Source organism: Lutra lutra, chromosome 14 (assembly GCF_902655055.1).
Source record: "Lutra lutra chromosome 14, mLutLut1.2, whole genome shotgun sequence".
Lineage (NCBI taxonomy): Eukaryota > Metazoa > Chordata > Mammalia > Carnivora > Mustelidae > Lutra > Lutra lutra.
The window spans coordinates 6,424,377-6,446,773 of NC_062291.1; the positions used below are offsets into that span (position 1 = coordinate 6,424,377).

The window sequence follows — 22,397 nt, forward strand, 5'->3', positions numbered from 1 at the left end:
GTTTTAACACTCCTTCCAGGTACCTGCTTAAGTTGGGAACCCACTACTACGAAGAATCCTCACCTACTGACAGGAAAGCACGGGCTCTTCACCTGCGATCTGTCAATCCCATGTCAAGAGCACATGTGCGCTGTCCTGGGAGAAGCAGCACAAATGTCAACATTCTCCAAGGGATATGAACCGAAAAACAGGTGCCACCGCCAGGAATCAAATTGAGAATTCACTTCTGCAAATATACACTGAGCAAAAATTTTCTCCAAGCCCTTTAATATTTAAACAGTTGAGGCACAAGCAATAAAACTGTTTATTTTTATGTTACAAGAAAGTAAGTTTTGTGTAACATTTGCATGATATACTAATTTTCTCAAAATCTTTTCTGTAATATTTCATTAATACTCTGGTCCGTAAGTTGGTTCAACAAGGTCAGAAAAGCAAGCAGAAAGATGGTAAAAAATATCAACCATTTTGAGGGATAAGAGGACTCAAACATCTGCTGACTGCCTACGATGTCCGCTGTACTAGGTTTTTATGTACTTTACATAAATTCAATGGGAATGTAAATTCTAGTTATCTATGAACAGGACAGCATGGACATGGCCAGGTAGGCCCATTTTGAGTGCACTTCCACCTTATGTACAAACTGTGAAATCAGACAGCTCCTTCCCAGGGAAGCACACTAACCATGCACTAATACATTATTTCCATTCCCAAAGACTTTCAAGCTGCACACATGTTGCACATGTGCAACGTGCACACGGGCACATTCAGGTGGTCGTCACTCTAATTAAACCTTAGGTTGAGCACCATTTGCCCAACATCATCCCTACTGCCTGGTTCCATCACCCTGTAAAACTTTAGACAAGAAACCATGTTCTATAATTATGGACCTGGGAGAAAACCTTATTTGGACTTTTTTTTTTTTTAAACCAAACTATCACCTTTCAGAAGTGGCAACTAATTTTAAAGCACAAAAGTTGTCATTTAAATAAGAAAATGACCGCATAATCAGCTCCTTTGGGCAGACAGCATAGCCTATTCAACAGGGGTTAGATCAAAGCTGATTATCTTTCAGAAAAGCCAGTGCTACCCAGCTTAGACTACGCCACAATTCTCAAGGGCATACAGCCGCCGTCAAGTCCTCTCCCAAAGTTAAGTGGACTGACTGCTCACTCCTCCAGCTCGTCCTTGGCTTCTTTGGCTTCTCTAGGTCCGTTCCTGCCTTGCCACGGGGTCTGCCCCTTGCTCTTTTTGCCCCCTACGTTCTCACTCTGACCTATACACTGAATGCCCCTGGTCTGAAGACTCCCCTCTGGCTGAGGGGAGTACAAGATGAAAAGACTGTTTTCCCAGCTATGTGACCAATGACCACGACACTGCTTTGGATTTGGGATCTATGAGTGAAACTGACTAATCAGCATGTTTGCACTGCTCACATCCCTATCCCCAGACAAGAGCAGGCAGGGTGCCATCAAAAAATTTTTTAAAAATTAAAAAATTTTTAAACCATACTGTGTAAGGGTATAGGAGCACAATTTTGGAAGGTACATGAGGAAGAGTCCTTAAATGTCTGCGTTATGTAGTTTAATGATCTAATTTTCTAGATGAGAATACTCGGGGTAAGTTCAGAGATGTAATGTGACCTGTCAAAGGCTATGCAAGCTGTCCAGAAGCAAAAACTTAGAACTATACTCCAAACTCTTTCCTCTATACCCCAATCACAACAAAAACCCAATGCTAAGGTTAAGGAAAATTTATAAACAAATTAAGTAAAAGACTTAAGTACATAGGAAAAGTCTGCAGGATCGCTCCCGATTTTGAGATAGAATAAAGGCAACGTGTATGTACAGGGAGGAATTGTTACTCAGTTCAACAGATGACAAGTAAGTACCAAGGATCTTTATTCTCAGACCTAATGTTCAACCTGTGACTGCAGATAACATGTCACTATTTTGAGAACACCTTCATCCTTTCCAAGTCTTCAGCCACAAGGTTATACCTTATTCTCATCATAACAAGATAAATGAATCAGACTGAAAGAGGACTGAGGAGATACACTGAAGATAAAAGCAAAGGGAACAAACATTTTACAAGTTTATCATCCCAGTTACCCTAAAGGTTAAGTTTCAGATTTACAAGAGTAATGACAGAACCGCATGATTTCAGTGAAAACCAACACAAGTTAGATCTTTAAAAAAAGGGGTGGGGGTGGGAGACTCAGTTCAGAAATACTAAGGCAGGCAAGCATGCAAACTTCAGAGTATAAAAAATGCAAGGCCCGGTTGTCCAAACAAATATATCCCTCAGGAGAAGGTGGTTTTAAAGATGCTTAACAGAAACAAATGAATTAAAAGCTGAAAGGGACACTTCTCTGAGTTAGCAGACCAATTCCCTCATTTTTTAAGTGAGGAAAGAGGGTAGACAGTAATTAGTGAGGCTCACATGGCTAGATTAAGGATGTACATAGATTTAATTCCCGGTGCTATTTACTACATACATCTAAAATATGATAAATATCCAGAACACATTAAGCCCACCAATTAAAATGACAAATACACAGGGAGGAGGTGAATTAATACAGCACAGCAGCACTTCTCACATCATATTTAAGAGATTAAATGGAAAAAAGTAATCTCTCAAAAGATTTTAATGCTCAGTTTTGATAAAGATTCCATCCAATTCTTTAATGTAGAGCAAATGTACTAGCTTAAAAAAACGTGCATTCTTCAGCTTTCTCCTATACTTTTTCTGCTTATCTTTCAAAACTAAGCACTGAGTATTTTTAACATAAGTAATGTGATGTTATATGTACACTTTAATTGCACGTTTTAGGAATAAAATAAATCCATGATATTTTGGTAACTCATAGTGTATTTATAAAATGAAAAGCTTTCTATCAAAATACACTTTTCACTGGGAAAAATAAATAAAACAGACAAATGGATCTACACAAAGTAAAAATTAACTTTGGTAGATTTCAGTGTAGGACAGTCCATAACAAGCCTATTTGCCCTTTTCCCCCCAGAGCTGCTCATCTTCCAACTTAAGATTTTAAAAATATTTTTAATTGAGATTATGTTGACATTTTCTCATTCCACATCATCTTCAGCCAAGCTCTGAGCACTTACAATTCTCTGAAAGAGAAAAAAAACAATTTTAATTTTTAGAAGTCCTTTGTGGGAGGCAAGAATATCCAATGGAAAAAGACAGTCTCCTCAATAAATGGTGTTGGGGAACAGTACAGCCACATGGAAAAGAATGAAACAGGACCACTTCCTTACATCATGCATGAAAATAAACTCAAACTGGATTAAAGATCTAAATGTGAGACCTGATACCATAAACTCCTAAGCAGTAATCTTCTTGGACACTGGCCTCAACAACATTTTCTAGGTGTGTCTCCTCAGGCATGGGAAACAAAAGCAAAAATAAACTACTGGGACTACACCAAAGTAATAAGCTTTTACATGGCAGAGTAAACCAAGAAAATGATAAGGCAACCTACTGAGGTGGAGGACATCTGTACATGATATATCTAATGAGGGGTTAATTACCAAAATATAGGGGGGCCTGGGTGGCTCAGTGGGTTAAGGTCTCTGTCTTCGACTCAGGTCATGATCCCAGGGTTCTGGGATCGAGCCCTGTATCGGGCTCTCTGCTCAGCAGGGAGCCTGCTTCCCCCCCCCACTCTCTGCCTGCCTCTCTGCCTACTTATGATCTCTGTCAAATAAATAAATAAACTCTTTAAAAAAATCCAAAATACAAAAAGAACTCATACAACTCAACAGGAGGGAAAAAAAAACCCTAATAATCCAATTAAAAATGGGCGGAGGACCTAAACAGACATTTTCCCGACAGATGCAAGGATGGCTCAACACCATTAATCATCAAGGAAATGCAAATACAAAACCCCAATGAGATATCACCTCACACAGTGTCAGAATGCCCAGAATCAGGAAGACAAGAAGTAACAGGTGTTGGCAAGGATGTGGAAAAAAAGGAACTCTCATACACTTTTGGTGGGACTGTAAACTGGTACAGCCACTGTGGAAAACAGCTGAAAGGTTCCTCAAAAAATTAAAAACTAGGAATACTGTATGATCCAGTAATTCCACTGCTGGTTATTTACCCAAGGAAAATGAAAATAGAGGGTGCATGGGTGGCTCATTCAGTTAAATCATCTGCCTTCAGCTGAGGTCATGATTCCCCTGGGCTCCCTGTTCAGAAGGAAACCCGCTTCTCCCTCTCCCTTTGCCACCCAGTCTATACTTGGTCTCTCTCAAGTAAAATGAAAGAGAGACAGAGAGAGACAGAGAGAGACAGAGACAGAGACAGAGAGAGAGAGAGAGAGAGAGAAAGAAAGAAAGAAAGAAAGAAAGAAAGAAAGAAAGAAAGAAAGAAAGAAAGAAAGAAAGAAAGAAAGAAAAGAGGAGAGATGTCTGGGGTGGCTCATCCCATTAAGCCACTGCCTTCCGCTCAGGTCTTGATCTCAGGGTCCTGGAATCAGAGTCCAACATCAGGTGCTCTTCTCACATAAAGTCGGCTTCCCTCACTCCCTCTGCCCCTCCCTCCTAGCTCATGCGCATGCTCTCTCTCTGATAAATGAACGAAATCTTAAAAAAAAAAAAAAAAAAAGAAAAGAAAAGAAAATGAAAATACTAATTCGGAATGATGTATGCACCTCTAGATTTACTGCAGCATTATCTGCAAGAGCCAAGATATGGAATCAACATTAGTGTCTATCAATGGATAAATGGATAAAGAAGTGGTAACCATATACAGTGGACTATTATTCAGCCATAAAGAATGAGATCTTGCTATCTGCAACACGGATGGACCTAGAGGATATTATCCTAAGTGTTATTTCACTAAGATAAACACCAGCTGATTTCACTTATATGTAGAATCTAAAAACCAACAAACGGGGCACCTGGGTGGCTCAGTGGGTTAAGCCTCTGCCTTCAGCTCAGGTCATGATCTCAGGGTCCTGGGATCGAGCCCCGCATCGGCCTCTCTGCTCAGCAGGGAGCCTGCTTCCCCCTCCTCTCTCTCTCTCTGCCTGCCTCTCTGCCTACTTGTGATCTCTCTGTCAAATAAATAAATATTTTTTTTAAATTAAATAAATAATAAAATAAATACCAACAAATGAACAAACAAAGGAGAAAGAGATCTCTAAGTATGAACTGGTGGTTGCTGGAAGGAAGTGGGTGGAGGCAAAATTAAGTGAAGGGGAGTGACAGGTCCAGGCTTCCCGTTACGTAAGGATTAAAAGTACAGCACAGGAAATACAGTCAATGATCACATAATACTGCTGTATAGTGAGACAGACGGCAGCCACATTTATGGCAAGCAGACCATAACGTATAGACCTGTCAAATCAGTAACTTGTACACCTGAAACTAATGTAACATCGTGTGTCGTCAATACTTCAATTAAAAAAAAAATTTTAAGGGGGGGAAAAAAGTATGTCCTTTGTATTCAAAGAATACAAAACTTGCTAAGGTTTACCCATTCTGAGATTTCAGTATTTAACATTTCTAAACACTGTTATCAAAGAAAATAATGATCACACTACTGTCAGTCCCATCTCAAAATCTAAGGAATAATAGTATGTTTTACATGTTAATCAATTATATAACTAAAACCATAAAGAATTCAAGATATCTTTTCACTCTCATATAAATTAAGAGTACTGGTCATTCAATGCTCCAAACATTTCCCTTTTTGGCTGAAAATGCTCAGTCATCATACAAGGAGGAATACAGTAATTCTAAAATTAGCATTTGAAAATATTTCCAAATAACATGAGTTAACTGAGTAAAGGAGGTCATTTTTATAAAGAGGAGTTCAGGTTTCATCCTGAACTCATCCACATTTCAAAAGACCTCACACCCTCAGGTCCATCTTCCAAAAGCACTACGCTATGTTGCCTTTCCAAGAGCAGGTAACATTAAACAGAGGATTCTGATTTAGATAGACTAGGAACCACATTAGTCTAAATAAAAAGGGTTAAGACCAAATCTTTGGTTTTTTCAACCCTTTCCCTTAAATCTATGGGGCCTTTATTTTCTCTCCAGTCCCTTTTCAAACTGAGTAAAGACCAGTTTGAGGAATTAACCAATCTTAAATCACACCAACTGTGGAAATTCACACACGAGTAAACAAACTATTCCAAAAAATAGATTCATTTTGATTTCTTGGAAAAAACTAAAAATGAACAGAATGCATCTTAATCAATTCTTAAGTTATAAATAATCTTTTATACAAATGGTGGTGTATTCAATATAGCTTTGGAGATGCAGTCAATTAACTCCAAGCCCAAAGCCCATCTTGGCAGAAGCAGAGGCACTGGGGCTTTTTAGACAAGTGAAGTCAGAGGATATCCAACAATCCTTTAAGATCTAATTACAGGCTATGTCATCTCAGCCCCTATGCCCTCTGCCAGGCAACATAACTGAATTCATGGGCTCACAAAAGTCGACAGAAAGCTAGTTTCAGCAAGTGGCTGAGAGTGGCCCAATTCTGGTGAATACCAAGGCCTAAGATTTCAGAATGAGACGTACTTCTTGATGCACACATAGGACACAATGACTAGATCTTAGTATCGCTCACTCCACTATTGTTAGGGAAGAAAAATTTCAAGCACTGCTATCTCCAATTCTACTTTGATTCCAAGAGTTTCAAATTTCATCATGTTCACTAGATTAATTTTTAAATGCCAATGTCCTTAAAACATTTACTTCTCAGATTCTACTCACTTTTACTAACATTTCAAATCCTTACCTGACTAATTGTTGGGAGCTTGGTCAGAAGCATCTGGAACACTGGTGGTGGGAGAGTCTGCTGTAACACTTGCAGCAACTGCTGCGGCTGTCCACACACAGCAATTGCGTTTGTCAGATGGTCTACACCTTTCTCATATTCGCCTGAAAGGGTTACATAAAAATAACATGTGACCTGGAAAGCCTTTGCCTTTGTCAAAAATTCAACTCTAAATCCTTCACTGTATCTCCAAGTGATACTGACCAAAAACATCCCACAAGTAAAAACTTGGAAATAATGTACAGTACATTCATATAACTGAGTGTTATGAAAGCATTAACAAAAATGAATCAGATCACAGATACTGATACAGAAGTCTCTTCAAAACATACAAAAAGGGAGAAATTAAAGTGCAGAAGTGTCCAGGTATATTACCATTTACAGACAGAGTATTTCTGAAAAATTATATAAGAAATTGCTAACTTGGGGGGCGCCTGGGTGGCTCAGTGGGTTAAAGCCTCTTCTGCCTTCAGCTCAGGTCATGATCTCAGGGTCCTGGGATCCAGCCCCGCATTGGGCTCTCTGCTAGGCAGGGAGCCTGCTTCCCCCCCCCTCTCTCTGGCTGCTTGTGATCTCTGTCTGTCAAATAAATAAATAAAATCTTTAAAAAAAAAAAAAAAAAAAAAAAAAAGAAATTGCTAACTTGGGCACTTGGGTGACTCAGTCCATTAAGCGTCTGCCTTCGGCCCAGATCACAATCCCAGTCCTGGGATCAAGTCCCACATAAGGTCTGTGCTCACTGGGGAGGCTGCTTCTCCCTCTGCCTGCCACTCCCCCTGCTTCTGCTCACGGCACGCGCGCTCTCACTCTCTCTCAAATAAATAAAATCTTAAAAAAAAATAAATAAACAACTTGCTAACTAACTGTGGAACACTACCTTTCTGAGAAGAACTGGAAGACTGGGGACTGAGGTGGAAAGGAGGCCCAAATTCACTTTAGATTAATCCTTTTTACTATTTTGAATGTTATCAGATGGAATTTCAAAAAAGGAAATTTATCTTACAGTGGACATATTACTTTTGAAAGAAAAATGATTACATATAACACAAACTGAGCAAATTTTAATTATGTCAAAAAATTATCTCTTCAACTTTCTGGGTTGGTGAACACATCAAGGTGCTAAGAGGGTGGTGCATCCAGACATAGTGGAAGATCCTCACCCCCACACCTTGCCCTATACGATCAACCAGTCAACAGTTTTCTGACCCTGACTAAGAACGTGACTAAGTAAGGGACTGCAGAACGGCACATGAAGCAGAGGAACTGCCGGCTGCAACATTTCCCTTGAGAAAAGCTAAGGACGGAGGTATTCAAACTGAAAAAAGCAGAACTCTACAAAGCATTAAAAATGGAAAATACAAAAGACTTAGATCTTCTGCATGGGCTGGGACTTGCAGTGGAGGATACAATGGCTCCACGGACTTGGAAATTAAGATGCCACTTGGCCACTGAATCCTCATATCACTGAATTTACAGGTAATACAGGGGATTACAACTCTGTTGCCTGAGGTTATTAATTCCAATTATTAAATGGAAACAGAGCTGCTACTGGACTGTTGTGTGTAGAACACGGGATCCTGAGACACCTCCTAATATTTCTAAATACACTGGAAGCAGTTAATGTACCACCACAGCAACTCAATGCAGTTTCCTCTCTGCACATGCAGAGCCTGTTACCATCATCCTGAGATGAGATCTGGCTCAGTTAACAGAATTATGCTTATGGGAGACCCCTAGATGGAGGAGACCACCAAGCAATGAGGTTCACTGCCTAAATCACTTATGCCTTCACAAGACTTACTTTGATGTTGACTTTTTCCCTAATTTTAACCACCTGAGTCTTTAACATCAGGTTCGTTTGGTAGTTTCCACCAGAAGAAAGGCAGCTTGGCAGAGTTAAGTAACCCTCTGGACAGTGCTGAGCTACAGTGTGAAACATGAGCTTGGAAAAGAAGAGTAACTGCTGCCTGTCCTTCCCTGGCCTTCTTCCCAGCCACCATGAGTTACTGTCCTCAATCTGGAGCTGACAGCTCAAGTCAACAGATGGCCACAATGCATAGATCTCCAAGACAATCCAAACAGAAGTTATTATGAGTGTACTTTTTTCTTTCTATTTTAAGATTTTATTTATTTGACAGACAGAGATAACAAGTAGGCAGAGAGGCATGCAGAGAGAGAGGAGGAAACAGGCTCCCCACGGAGCAGAGAGCCCAATGTGGGCCTCGATCCCAGGACCCTGAGATCATGACCTGAGACGAAGGCAGAGGCTTTAACCCACTGAGCCACCCAGGTGCCCCGAGTGTACTTTTTTCTAATATGTTTGACTGTAAGTAAAATAATTTAATATAGCAATTCTAGGGGCACCTAGGTGGCTCAGCTGAAGCATCTGCCTGGGTTCTGGGATCAAGCTCTACACTGGGCTCCCTGCTCAGCATGAAGTCTGCTTCTCCCTCTCCCTCTGCCCTGCCTGCTCTCTCTCTCTCTCAAATAAATAATCTTTTTTTTTTTAAAGATTTTATTTATTTATTTGACAGAGAGAGATCACAAGTAGACGGAGAGGCAGGCAGAGAGAGAGAGAGAGAGAGAGGGAAGCAGGCTCCCTGCTGAGCAGAGAGCCCGATGCGGGGCTCGATCCCAGGACCCTGAGATCATGACCTGAGCCGAAGGCAGCGGCTTAACCCACTGAGCCACCCAGGCGCCCCAAATAAATAATCTTTTTAAAAAATAAATTAATTATATAAAATAGTGTTTCTATTTTGGAAGATAGAAAATCATGACAGTATCAAAAAGACCTCTTTATTTAGGAGCGTGAACAAAGTATTTGGAGACTGTTTGCATGAAATGAAATACAACCTATACCTTAGATATCCCTATACATGCAGATTTTTTTCTTTTCAAATACTAAAGTAACAGAGTCTCTCAAAAGAGCTCTATGAAGATTTAAGTGCTTTACTATTACCCCATGATTAAACCTCATGTGTTTCTTATTGCAATAGGTTAAACGAGCCAAAATTATTTCCCAGTAACACACCTGCATTTTTATTTATATATATTATCAGCCTACTATGCCATCTAAATAAGATAATTATTTCCTACAGAAAAAAGCAAAGCAAAGCAATTACTGGGAAGGGGGAGACATGACAAAAAGTTTAACGTGTCATTACCACCTCAAACCTTTAACAGACTCTTTTTTTTTTCCTAAAGATTTTATTTATTTGACAGAGATCACAAGTGGGCAGAGAGGCAAGCAGAGAGAGAGAGGAGGGAGCAGGCTCCCTACAGAGCAGAGCCCGATGTGGGACTTGATCCCAAGACCCCGAGATCATGACCTGAGCCGAAGGCAGAGGCTCAACCGACTGAGCCACCCAGGTGCCCCTCAAACCTTTAATCCTTTCCGTAAAAACAAATTTAAAAAAATCACAAGTAACCTCCACCATGTAGTTCAATACTATCTAAATCTACGAAACAACAATGAGCGTTAAGAAAAACTTGACACCTCATACCATTTTTATTAATCTAGCAAATACTTCAAAGCTACTTTTGAAATAAAAGCTAATTTGGGGGCACCTGGATGGCACAGTTGGTTAAACATGAGACTCTAGATTCCAGCTGAGGTCGTGGTCTCAGGGTCCTGTGATGGAGCCTGATGTATCTGAACTGGGGTGTGGAGCCGGCTTTAAGATTTGATCTCTCGGGTGCCTGGGTGGCTCAGTGGGTTAAGCCGCTGCCTTCGGCTCGGGTCATGGTCTCAGGGTCCTGGGATCGAGTCCCGCATCGGGCTCTCTGCTCAGCGGGGAGCCTGCTCCCTCCTCTCTCTCCGCCTGCCTCTCTCTCTACTTGTGATCTCTGTCAAATAAATAAATAAAATCTTAAAAAAAAAAAAAAAAAAAAAAAAGATTTGATCTCTCCCTCTGCCTCTTCCCCTAACCCCAGTTCCCTGCATATAAACATTCTGTCTCAATAAATAAATGGAAATCTTAAAAAAAAAAAATAAAAGCTAATTTGTCACTAAAAAATTTGCAAATACATTTAAGACTCTACTGAATTATAGCTCTCAAATTTGTCAGTTTCATCATTTTAACTTCATAATACTCATGTTTCTAAGAAAAGAACTCTTAACCCTTCCTTAAATATGTAAAGCACATAGCCTAAACTCTAGATCAGATTCAGATCACTGGCTGGTCCTGAAATCAAGGCCATGAACTCACTGTGTGACCTTGACAGGTAAATTAACCATCTCTGGGACTTATATTAGGCACAGACTTCTTATAAATATTGGAAAAGACCTGAAGGTTAGATGAAGAAGTTGAGAAAGTATACTCCTATATCACATTCTGTCAATTACTATTTACATATTACATTAGGACTATATTCTCTAAACTGGTAAAAAATAACCTCATTTGTAAAGATTACTTATATTCTTTGTATCATGTATCAAACAAACCTGAAACTCAAAACATATTATGGACAATGACAACCCACAAGAAATACTTTTCTAGAGCCAGTCTTTTTTTTTTTTTTTAAGAGCGAGCAAGCCAGCACACGTGCATGGTGCAGGAGGGACAGAGGGAGAGGGAATCCCAAGCAGGCTCGGGGCGCAGAGACTGAGGCAAGGCTCCACCTCAGGACCCAGAGGTCATGAACCAAACTCAAGAGTCAAAGGCTCAAATGACTGAGCCACCCAGGCGTCCCTAGAGCCAGTCTTAAATAAAATCATTTTTTCCATTACTAAATGACTTATCTTGAAATATTTAATAACTTTCTTAAAAGCTGCTACACTATACTCCAAAAAGCCCCTTATCACCATAAATTTATATTTACTGTAAAGAATTCCAATTTCCTAGTCTAAATTAATGACTTACCTTGGGCTAGCAACTCTTCCCCAAGCTGTATTTCTTCAAGGAAGAATTTCTGAACAGCTTCAGCATCTTTAAGGTCAGGTAACTGTTTGGAAATAAAATATTTAATAACTGATACCAAAATTATGCTGGGCCACATAAACAATACACAGAAAATAATGCCACTAAAAATCAAAACAAAAACTGAATAACTCATGATAAAAAATGATAAGAAATTTACTCAATACTTACAAGCATTAGTTTAATCTACATTTATCTACATTTAAATGAATACAAGAAAAAAATATGTATTGATCAAACTGATACTAGAACAGTTCTCAAAAACTATACATCAAACCTAACATAAAAAATGAAGAATTATCTCTATCATAAAATATGCACTTTACTCTTTATACTATTTTGACTGCTATTTCTATAGCTTTTTATGTAACTGTAATCAACAACTTCTTTTTTTTAAAGAGTTTATTTATTTGACAGAGATTACAAGTAGTCAGAGAGGCCGGCAGAGGGAGAGGGAGAAGCAGGATCCCTGCGGAGCAGAGAGCCCAATGCGGGGCTTGATCCCAGGACCCTGAGATCATGACCTGAGCTGACGGCAAAGGCTTAACCCACTGAGCCACCCAGGTGGCCCTCAACTTTCTTCTGATCCACATTATTTTGTATAGATTTTACATTTATCTAAAAGACTATTTTTATTTTTATTTTTTTTAATATCTAAAAGACTATTTTTAAATGGTAACAGAATATTCCACTGAGAAATATATGACTGCTTAATTGTGATCTATTTGTTGCTCATGAGCTACTTCTAATGTTTTTGCTATTACAAAACAGCTTTACTTAAATAGTTGGCATTTCTTGTTTTTGTTTTGTAGTTTGTTACATATTACCTGACTATAGTAATATATGCCATCAGCTATATGACTTACTAAAAACTATAAACCTACTATAGGGACACCTGGGTAGCTCAGTGGGCTAAGCTGCTGCCTTCTGCTCAGGTCATGATCCCGGGGTCCTAGGATCGAGTCCCACATCAGGCAAGGTCCTTGCTTGGCAGGGAGTCTGCTTCTCTCTCCGCCTGTTTGCACACACTCTCTCTCTCTCTCTGACGAATAAATAAATAAAATCTTTAAAATATATATATACATATAAACCTATTATTAAGAAATCCTATTCTAGGGGCGCCTGGGTGGTTCAGTGGGTTAAAGCCTCTGCCTTCAGCTCAGGTCATGATCTCAGGGTCTTGGGATCAAGTCCCACGTCGGGCTCTCTGCTCAGCAGGGAGCCTGCTTCCTCCTATCTCTGCCTGCTTCTCTGCCTACTTGTGATCTCTGTCAAATTAAAAAAAAAAAAAATCCTATTCTATTTAAAAACCTAGACTTCTGTTAATGGAAGTTTTTGGTTCCTGATTAGTATTACATACACTCTCATTACCAACAAGACGAAAAAATTTAAACTTATGAAAGTAAAGGCATCTTTCATCAACCACCAGAGCACAGGCAAGAATTTGATTATTCCTGATTTAAAACTACAAACTGATGCATGTCTGTATTTACCTTCCCATGTCCTTAGAAAGAAAAGGCTACTGAAACACTAAGAACATATACTTCGGAAAGGTAGTTTATTAATTACATGATTGTTTCAAAATAACAACATGTATCATTTTCTGATTTAATTTTTCTTTGCCTCAACTTACTTTAAAAAGAACCACTACTGATCCTGTAAGTCCTGGGAATCCAGACAATGGAACTAATTTTAGTAAAAAAGAAAAGCTCTATGTGTAATGATTAACATTTACTTACACATGTCACAGAACATTTTTTTAATCAAGCAGAGAAACCTATGTAGTCACTAAAAATAATCATGAACACAGGATCTATAAAAAGAAAAAAGAAGATTTTTATCTATGTGTACATATAACATCAAGGTAAAAAATCTGCCATATGGTAGGATTCTGGATCAGTGGGTATGAATAATCCTATGTAACCTCTGAAATAAATAGCAGGTGGTTCTTTTAAAAGAAGCCGAAGGAAGGAAAATTAATGAATTTTTTATTGTATTGTTTTGAAGCAGCTGAGAAAGCTTGAACCATTTGGTAGAATTGTCTTCTGGAGACTAGCAGCTTATTTTCCCTTAAATACTGCTCATGTAGTAAAAATTGTCTTCTATTTGGGCCAACAGGGGGAAAATAACGATGGACCAGTCTGCAGCTGAACTAACCAATCAAAAAAAAAAAAAAAAAAAAAAAAGCGCAAGTTATATTTTAAAACGGAAAATGTCTGGTATCAACTAGTTTTCTCAAAAGACATTTGAAGTAGATTTTAAAAACATTATTTCTATCACATTTATAAATACATTATTTTAAAAAAAGATTACCTTGCAAAGTCCAGCTCTCTCCTTAGCAAGCTTCTGTTTCTTTCTTCCTGCAAGAAATGGAGTATTTTCATTTTACCATTATTAAAACGGGAATCAAAGAAGTCAAACTGCTGTAGCAGTCATTCATTCTATTTATAAAACATCCCAGAAGTAGGGCTCCCCTATTCTCTTGTCTCCTTGTGATTTGTCAGGGTCAGCATTCTGGTCAATGAGCTACAGACGATATAATATTTCTGGGCAAGAGCTTTTTCCTTCCTTCTGGTGCACCAAGATCAGCAATTTTTAAGATGGAGACAGTTCTAACAGGTGATTAACTACCCCAAGCAGAGCAAGCCCCGCCCACCCAAAAGCTACACAAGACCTGAAACACAAGCAAGAATTAAACCACTGCTGTTAGAAAGCTTTATTATTGAAATACAACAGATTCGATCTTTACTGAATGTGGAAAGCTATCAGACATTCCTGGATGAGGGGGAAAAAAAAAGTGGGTAGGAAGACAGTATTCAGAAACACTGCAAAATTCTTAACTACTGCTGGCTGGTTAAGAAAAAACCTTCTGCCTACACTCTCTAAACTGTTTAGTTTTTTGGTCTTATTTTTGATTTGAAAAAGCAACACTACATATCTCAGAAGTAGATGTTTAAAATCTTAAAACCCTTAAGCCAATAAAGGACACCAACAATATTTTAAACTGCTATAGGAGCGCCTGTGTGACTCCATCAGTTAAGCTTCTGACTCTTGGGTTTTGGCTCAGGTCACAATCTCAGGTTCATGGGATGGCCTGTGCCCGGCTCTGCACTCAGTGTAGTCTGCTGACCCCTTCCCCTCCACCTCTACTCCCCCCCCCCCCACAGGCTGAGGGTTTATCTCTCAAATACATAAAATCTTTTAAAAATTTTCAAAAAATAAAAAATAAATAGCTACTTAATGATATACTCCATATGAAAGGGTGTTAGCACAAGGGTGGCATAAGCTTGGTTAGTGTCAGCTCTTCTTAGTGTCAGAGTGACTGTGGGCAAGTTACAGTGACCTGTACCTCGCTCTCCTCATATGTAAAACTGGCCTAAGAACAGGTACATGCTTCACAGAATTGTTGTGCATGTAAAGTATTTTTTAACAGTGTCAGGCTTATAATGTGCCATATGAGTTGGTAAAGAACCACTTCAGTAAGCATCTGGTACTGAGTGCACTACCAGCAACTTCGCTAAGGAGCTGTGCTATATGCTAAATACCTAAAATAAGTTTATTCCCTAGTCACTAAAAAGTACCAGTGACATGGAGACTGTGGCATAGCTATGAAAGGTTAAGGCTAACACTTATTACCTTGGTGATCTCTGGCAAATAAATCTCTTAAAACTCTCTCTATATAGGGCATGTTTAACTTTACCACTGTTGAGACACAAAGGCTTCAAAATTGTTCTCTGAAAACCTTTTAAGTGTTCTACAGGTCCAAGTCTCAATCAATGCACGACTAAAGAGACAGTGACCTGTTTGCCTACCACGTGAGGTGGGTTAATTTATTGTGGTTAAACACAACAGATTAGGAGTTTTCTTCTCTTATCCAACTAACAAACTGGGCTTAACCACACCCACACCTCTTGCCAACTCCAGCCCCCAAAACACCTAAAGTGCTACAACTTTAAGGCTTAAATACAATTCTAGCAGTTTCAACGACAAAAAATACGTTAAATAAGCTGATCTTATATATAAATTTTTACACGCCTATTTTTCTAACAAACTACCTTCCCTAGGTGTTCGTCTTCAGGCAACTACCTGTAGGAAAACAGAACCATAACATTCTACCCTCTATTTCTTCAAGGGTTTCATCTGGCTGTCCATAAGCAGAAAATACTGAATGCTACCCTACTACATTAACTGAGTATCACTAGAAGGAGATTACTAAGACTAGAAGAGACACGGAAGACTTCACGGAAGCAGCGGACACCAAGACAGAGAACACTGAGATGTGAGGTAGGGTAAGCACCCAGAAAGTCTTAGATGCCAGACACTATTCTAAAGGTTAATTTGCTTACTCGATCCTCACAGTAACACTAAAACAAGTACTATCATGACCTCCATTTTACAGACGACAACATTTACTAAGGTCACAACCTGTTCAAAGCCAAGCAGCTCCATTTCCAAAGACCCGCGCTCAAACAGGACTCTCTACTGCCGCCGCACGCTGTAGAGAGGCTGAGGGGGCAGACAATACCGACCCTGTCTTTGGCCTTCCAGCTTGCCCACGTGCGGCAGATGACCTCTCTTGGGGCTCTAGGTGCCAGGTCCCTTGGAGATTCCTACACATACCTTAAAGAGGCCCAAGACCACGACTGGGGGAGGCTTTCTTTCGTCTCCCATGCATCTGTGAGAGGTAAGTCTTTCCCTCCTGAGGCACAGGTAGTGCCACAGTATCTAATAAAAGATTAGGGGTCATTTAGGTGCACAGAAATCCTTTGATCCTGCAACAGTGCTCTTCCGCTAGTGCCCTCACTCTAGAAAATCTGTGGGCTAAGGTCCGGACTCTGTACCTGTGCAGCTGGCTTGTCATCTGCCCACTCCTCCGTGAGTAAGTTACGCTGCATGAACCTGTCAACTGTATGGCGTCACCTGCTCCCGGTCTCAAAGTGCCTTCTGTTTGGGAAATACTTCACTATCCCTCTGCTATCTTCTAACCGAAGTAAAGGCATTCCCATAAAAATAAAAGGCACCTCAGAAGTGAACATGGGAAGTTTGTGGAATAAACAGAGAAATACAGTTTGCTAAGCCAGATTTATGGAAAATGACAAGAAAATAATGAAACCCAATAGACAGAAACTTAGTTTCCATTACTATTCAATCCTACAGTTTTTTTTAATATGGTGGAGAGCGACTGTTTTTGATTGTTTGACTGATACAATTACCAAATTTTAAGACTGGGTGCTTCAAATTTCTAAATTTAAGTTTGGTATTCTAGCTTTAGTTTCATAAGACAATTTACTTGTTACCTTATCAGTGTATTATACCATCTCTGTGATAAAGGGAAAGATGGTAACAGACTGAAACATCATAATTACACATTCAATGAGCAAAATTAAGCCTTGACTCAGTATTTACTAGAAATCAGTCCTAAGTGCTACTGTGTAAACCTAACAAGTGGACAAAGACTTTGTCAACTTTCAAAAATACACATAAACATGAACTGACAGAATTACTCTGAACGTAAGTTTTACTTCCTAAAGAAAACATCGAATAATTATATTCACAGACAATCTTTAGCATCCATCAATTACCATCTGCCAGGGACTGCACTAAAACTCCCTATGTATTATAACATTTTACAAAAGAGGGAAACAAAAGCTTTAAGTCGCTCACCCAGGTTACTCAGCTAATCATTCAAGCCAGACCACTGAGATCTTTAGGCCACCGATAAAGCTAGAAAAAAATTCATGGATTAAAGAGGATGGAAAGGGGTTTTTAAAATAATCTCTCAAAGTGTCTAAAATGACAGCTTTTATGATTTCTTCAACCGAAAAATTAGCTCTCTCAAGATTTCTAACAACAGAATTTCCAAAGGAAAAAAGGATTAATCCAATTCTTTCCTGAGCTCTCTAGCCATACCAGCACCACCAGCCCTCCGACTATTTTGAAACTACCAGAAAACGATCTGAACTTCCAGCTATGCTTACAGCAGGCATTTACGGAGGGGCTAGCTCTCCGTCAGAAATGGTGGTGGGCACTTCAAACAGCTCAATCTTCACAAAAACCACCAGAGGCAGGTGACATTACCTGATCTTACAAGCTAAGAAAAATAAGATTCAGAAAGTCTAAAATTATGCGGCTGATCTGTGACTAACCTGGGCCTAAAAAACTCAGTGTCTGAATCCAAAATAGCTTTTTTTCCATTAGTCTATAAAATAAATTCCCCGTATCCCTTCCTTCCTATAACTAGAATTAGATGTCATATTCCAGATGGTATAAGGTACCTATACCCTCAAAAGGGTAGGTCACTAGCCACATGCGGCTCAACACTTGGAATGATCTATTACTTCATTAAATGGTAAGCATTCATTAGAATAATCACACCTTCATACGTTCTGGGCTTTAGTAACTTATGTATCAATTTTATTTTTTAAAGGTTTCTTTATTATAAAGAACGTGCACAAGTGGGGGAGGGGGGGAGGGGAGCAGACTCCCCGCCGGGCAGGGAGTCCCCCCAGCCTCTTACTCACGACCCTGATCTCGTGACCTGAGCTGAAACCCAGAGGCGGACGCTCAACCAAATGAGCCACCCGGATGCCCCTGCATTTTAATTTTAGGAATCATTTTGACTGAGCAACCTAGATGGCTACAAAAACACTCATCGCAGCACGTTGTTTGCTCTTCCGCTGCTGCGAGTAGGGCGGCCTCCGAAACTCAAAAATCACGACGGCCTGGGGGACACGATCTCGCTCGCGGGAACCACTCTTAGAAGGATGTCGCAGGTATGAAATAAGACTGAGCCACCGCAGGAGCGCAGCCCTTCGGACTCCCTGCAGTCTCTGTAGCATTCGCTCATATCCTGGAAGCGTGCGCAGGGAGGCCACCAAGAGGGTTTAGGAATGCAGCAGCGACACCGCGCACTGGCGGGCCTGGTTTCGAGCACAGATCCGTAAACACGCGACTTTCGAGTGAGGAACACGGGTTTAAACAGGTGAACGGCTAAAAGAGCCCCCCCCCCCCCCCCCCCGGCAAACGCACACCTAAATCCCGCACCAACCAGAGCGCGTTCACGACGGCGCGCGGCGGGGGAAGACCTGACTGGAAGAACCGTCCTCCAAAATGGAGGGAACCCTGCGGGGCACCAGCGGCGGGAGCTGCAGCCGGAGCGCCGCCGCCTCACGGCCGGGTGGGCCGCGGCCGCCGGGGCCCCCCACACCCCCACGGCCCCGCGAGTGGCAGCCGGGGGCAGGCGCGCGGAGGGGCGGCGGCCGCTGGCGCCCGGGGCCGAGGGGACGCACTCACGTTCTCGAAGCCTATTCTTGAAGTTGGGGTCACTCCGCCTCTTGCGGTCGAAGTAGATGCAGTACCCGATGAAAAGAGCCCCGCAGACGCCGGCGGCGATGGCGCTGTTCCGGCCCACCATCTTCCCACGGCCCAGAGGCAGGAGCGAGCGCGGCGGCGGCAGGGCCGGCGAAGAAGCTGTTGCCCGGGAAGCCGCGGACCACGCCGCTGCGACCAGACGCTCGCCGCGAGGGACGCGGAAAGGCCAAGCGCACGCACTTCCGGCTCCAGCCGCGCGAGGTCCTCCGGCACGTCCGCGGCTGTGCCTGAGCGGCGGAGTCCGCGCCGCTTCTGCGCCTGCGCAGGGGGTGTAGGCGGGGCCGCCCAGGCGCCTCCGGGTGGGGAGTGCGTTGGCGTCGGGCTGTGCGGGTTGTCTCGCACTTCCTCAGAAGCCGCTGAGCGTGACGTAGCGAAGGTGGCGCCTGACCGTCGTGCGCAGACTCGGAAGACTTGCTCACGGACGTCCTTGCTTGTGTCGCACAAAGATGGCAGGGGCCGAAGACACGTGCTTCCTCTTTTTCTTGTATGATGGAGGCAGCCTGTGGCTCCACGAACTGAACGGAATCTGCTTTTCAGGTTCATTCACAGCAGCTGTGCGGCGGCAACGTAATCCAGCGACTCGCTGCCAGAGAGGATTACAATATAGTTTCCTGAGGGGCGGGAGGAAACTGAGCTGCGCGATTCCTGAAGTAACGGATAAGAGAAATTGAAAACATGAGTTGTCTTACTGTCGCTGGAAACGTGCGGGGTGGTTTGAATGTAAAGGACAGGGGCACGTGGGTGGCTCAGTCGCTAAGGGCGTCCGCCTTCTGCTGAGGTCACGATCCCAGGGGTCATGATCCCGGGGTCCTGGGACGGAGACCAGCACGGGGCTCCCTACGCCAGGAGAAGTCTGCTTCTCCCTCGGCTTCTTCTCCCCCCTGCTTATGCTTGCGCTCGCTCTGGGTGAAATAAAATCTTTTTAAAAAGTAAGTAAGTTAAAAAGACAAAACCTGGGTCAGAAAACAGACGTAAAATAACTACAAACTGAGAGGAGTAAGAGAAGGCACATACAAGGATGTGTAATAAAAGTGGCCGCCTCTGTCACCAGTCTTTGGGAGGGATCCTCTCTAACCCTTGGAGTGACAGCAATGGCTCTTACTCATGGTGAATCCCGCTTTGTGCTGAGCCGCCTCATGGGGGTTGGCGGGCCAGAAAGACCAACTGTGTTTAGAGGGTTGGGGCTTTTGATCCTGGTGATATCCCTGGAGAGGAAGGGGGTTGAAGGGAAGGAGAGTGGGAGATGGAGTTGAATTTCATGGCCTGCATAATGAAACCCAAATAAAAACTCGGGACCCAGAAGCGGGGTGCGTCTTCCAGGTTGGCAATACTCTAGTGTGCCATGTGCAAGGAGGGTGAAGTGTTCTGACCACTGGGAGGGGACAACAGAAGCTTCAGGTGTGGGACACTCCCAGACCTCTCCCTATGGGTCTTTCCCTATGGCTGGTTTGGTTTGTATATTATTTTATTTTGTCATAGTAAAATTGTAATCCTAAGTGTAACATGTTCCTGGGATACCTGACCAGCTCAGTCAGAGGAACGTGCAACTGGATCTCCCAGTTGTGAGCTCCAGCCCCACACTGGGTATAGAGATTACTTAAAACTTAAAAAAAATAAGTGTAGGGGTACCTGTGTGGCTCAGTCTGCCTTCAGCTCAGGTCATGATCTCAGGGTCCTGGGATCAAGCACAGTGTCAGGCTCCCTGCTCAGCAAGGGAGTCTGCTTCTCCCTCTCCCTCTGTCCTTCCTCCCCCCACCCCCCACCAGACACACCACTGCTTGTGCTCTCTCAAATAAATAAAATCTTTTTTTTTTAAATAAATAAAATCTTAAAAAAAAAAAGTGTAACATGCTCCAGAATTGTCTTTATAAATTGTTGACCCTGAAGGAGTAGTGGGAACCCCCTAATTAGTAGCCAGCTGGTTAGAAAAGCCAGCTTTCTGACCTGGAAACATCCCTGCCCGCCTGGCGTCTGAAGAAGTCTTGTAGGAGGCTGTGCTCTCTGTGCTCTTAACATATGAAGTCTGGCCTAACTCTGGGTAGCTGGTGTCAGAAGTTATTGCAAGCGTACTTACAGAAACATTCAGAGGCCCTAACCTAGTCCAGGAGTCCCAGGAAGCCCTTCTGCTTGAGTCATGATGAACTTGAGACCCAATGGAAGACTGGAAATTGGACCAAAGGTATGTATGCTTTGCCTGGGGTGGAGGAGGGAGAAGTGTGAGAAGATGCATTATGTTCCAATGCAAAGAAAATAACTGAGATGTACACAGAACAAAATAAAACCGAAAGCTTCTCCTTATTCAATGCAAATGTGCATTCTCATTCTTCTTGTTCCAAAACATTGCCAGTGAACCTCAGCTGTTAGAAGTATACCCCCGAGCCTCAGGAACAAAAGAGACTTGTCCAAGGCCATACAGATGACATGAGGCCTAGCATTCCATTCTCTTGAAAACTTGAACAGACCACATTGCCATTAGATTAAGACTCCTAGGTGGCTCAGTTGGTTAAGTGTCTGCCTTTGGCTTGGGTCATGATCTCAGGATCCTGGAATGGAGCCCCGCATCAGGCTCCCCATTCAGTGAGAAGCCTGCTTCTCCCTCTGTGCCTCACCCTGCTCATGCTCTCTCTCCCTCCTTCTCTCCCTTCCAAATAAATAAAATCTTTAAAAAAAAAAAGATTGTGACTCCTGAATGAACAAATAACTCTCCCTGTGTTGTGCACGGTAAACATGAGGTAAATATTCAGTTCACTCCTATGAGGTAAAATATACCAGGAACCACGCTTATAGAAAGCACAGTTGGAGCAAGATTTGTGCCTTGTTAGCCCTTAATGGCTCTACATTTTAAAACCCCTGTTGTACAACACGAGCACAGAATCCTGAAACAGAAACAGTATGGAATCCCCACACTTGTTTGTGAGTCAAATCATTAGTGAGTTGTAATACCCTTAGTGGATCATAACCAGTCTTTTTAATAAAATAGAATTTAAAGTATCCAAAAACAGGGCATCTGGCTCTTGGTTTCAGCTCGGGTCACAATCTCAGGGTCCTGGGATCAAGCCCGGCATCAGGCTCCCCACTCAGTAGGGAGTCTGCTTGAGATTCTCTCTCTCCCTCTGCCCCTCTCCCTGCTCATGCACTCACACGCAGTCTCAAATAAATCAATCTTGAAAAAATTATATATATATATATATATAAAACATGAAAGCAACCTGTGTAGTAAGAACCAGTACTGCCACATGCAACTTATGTCAGTTAAATATATCCATGTTTGTACTGGTTGCAAAGTAA

General features: G+C 41.8%; 1 protein-coding gene and 1 non-coding gene across 2 annotated transcripts; both read right to left on the bottom strand.

Annotated features, from left to right (window-relative positions):
- Positions 1-924: 924 nt before the first annotated feature.
- On the bottom strand, positions 925-19,334 carry TOMM20 (translocase of outer mitochondrial membrane 20). The gene is made up of 5 exons (XM_047701845.1): positions 19,032-19,334; positions 14,052-14,098; positions 11,682-11,763; positions 6,781-6,923; positions 925-3,131 (listed from the first exon to the last, which is right to left on the bottom strand). The coding sequence occupies exons 1-5, from the start codon at positions 19,150-19,152 to the stop codon at positions 3,087-3,089; spliced, it is 438 nt and encodes a 145-aa protein (XP_047557801.1). The 5' UTR covers positions 19,153-19,334; the 3' UTR covers positions 925-3,086.
- LOC125085368 (small nucleolar RNA SNORA14) lies at positions 18,501-18,634 on the bottom strand. The gene has a single exon (XR_007122893.1). It is a non-coding gene; the product is annotated as a small nucleolar RNA SNORA14 (small nucleolar RNA).
- Positions 19,335-22,397: the final 3,063 nt, after the last annotated feature.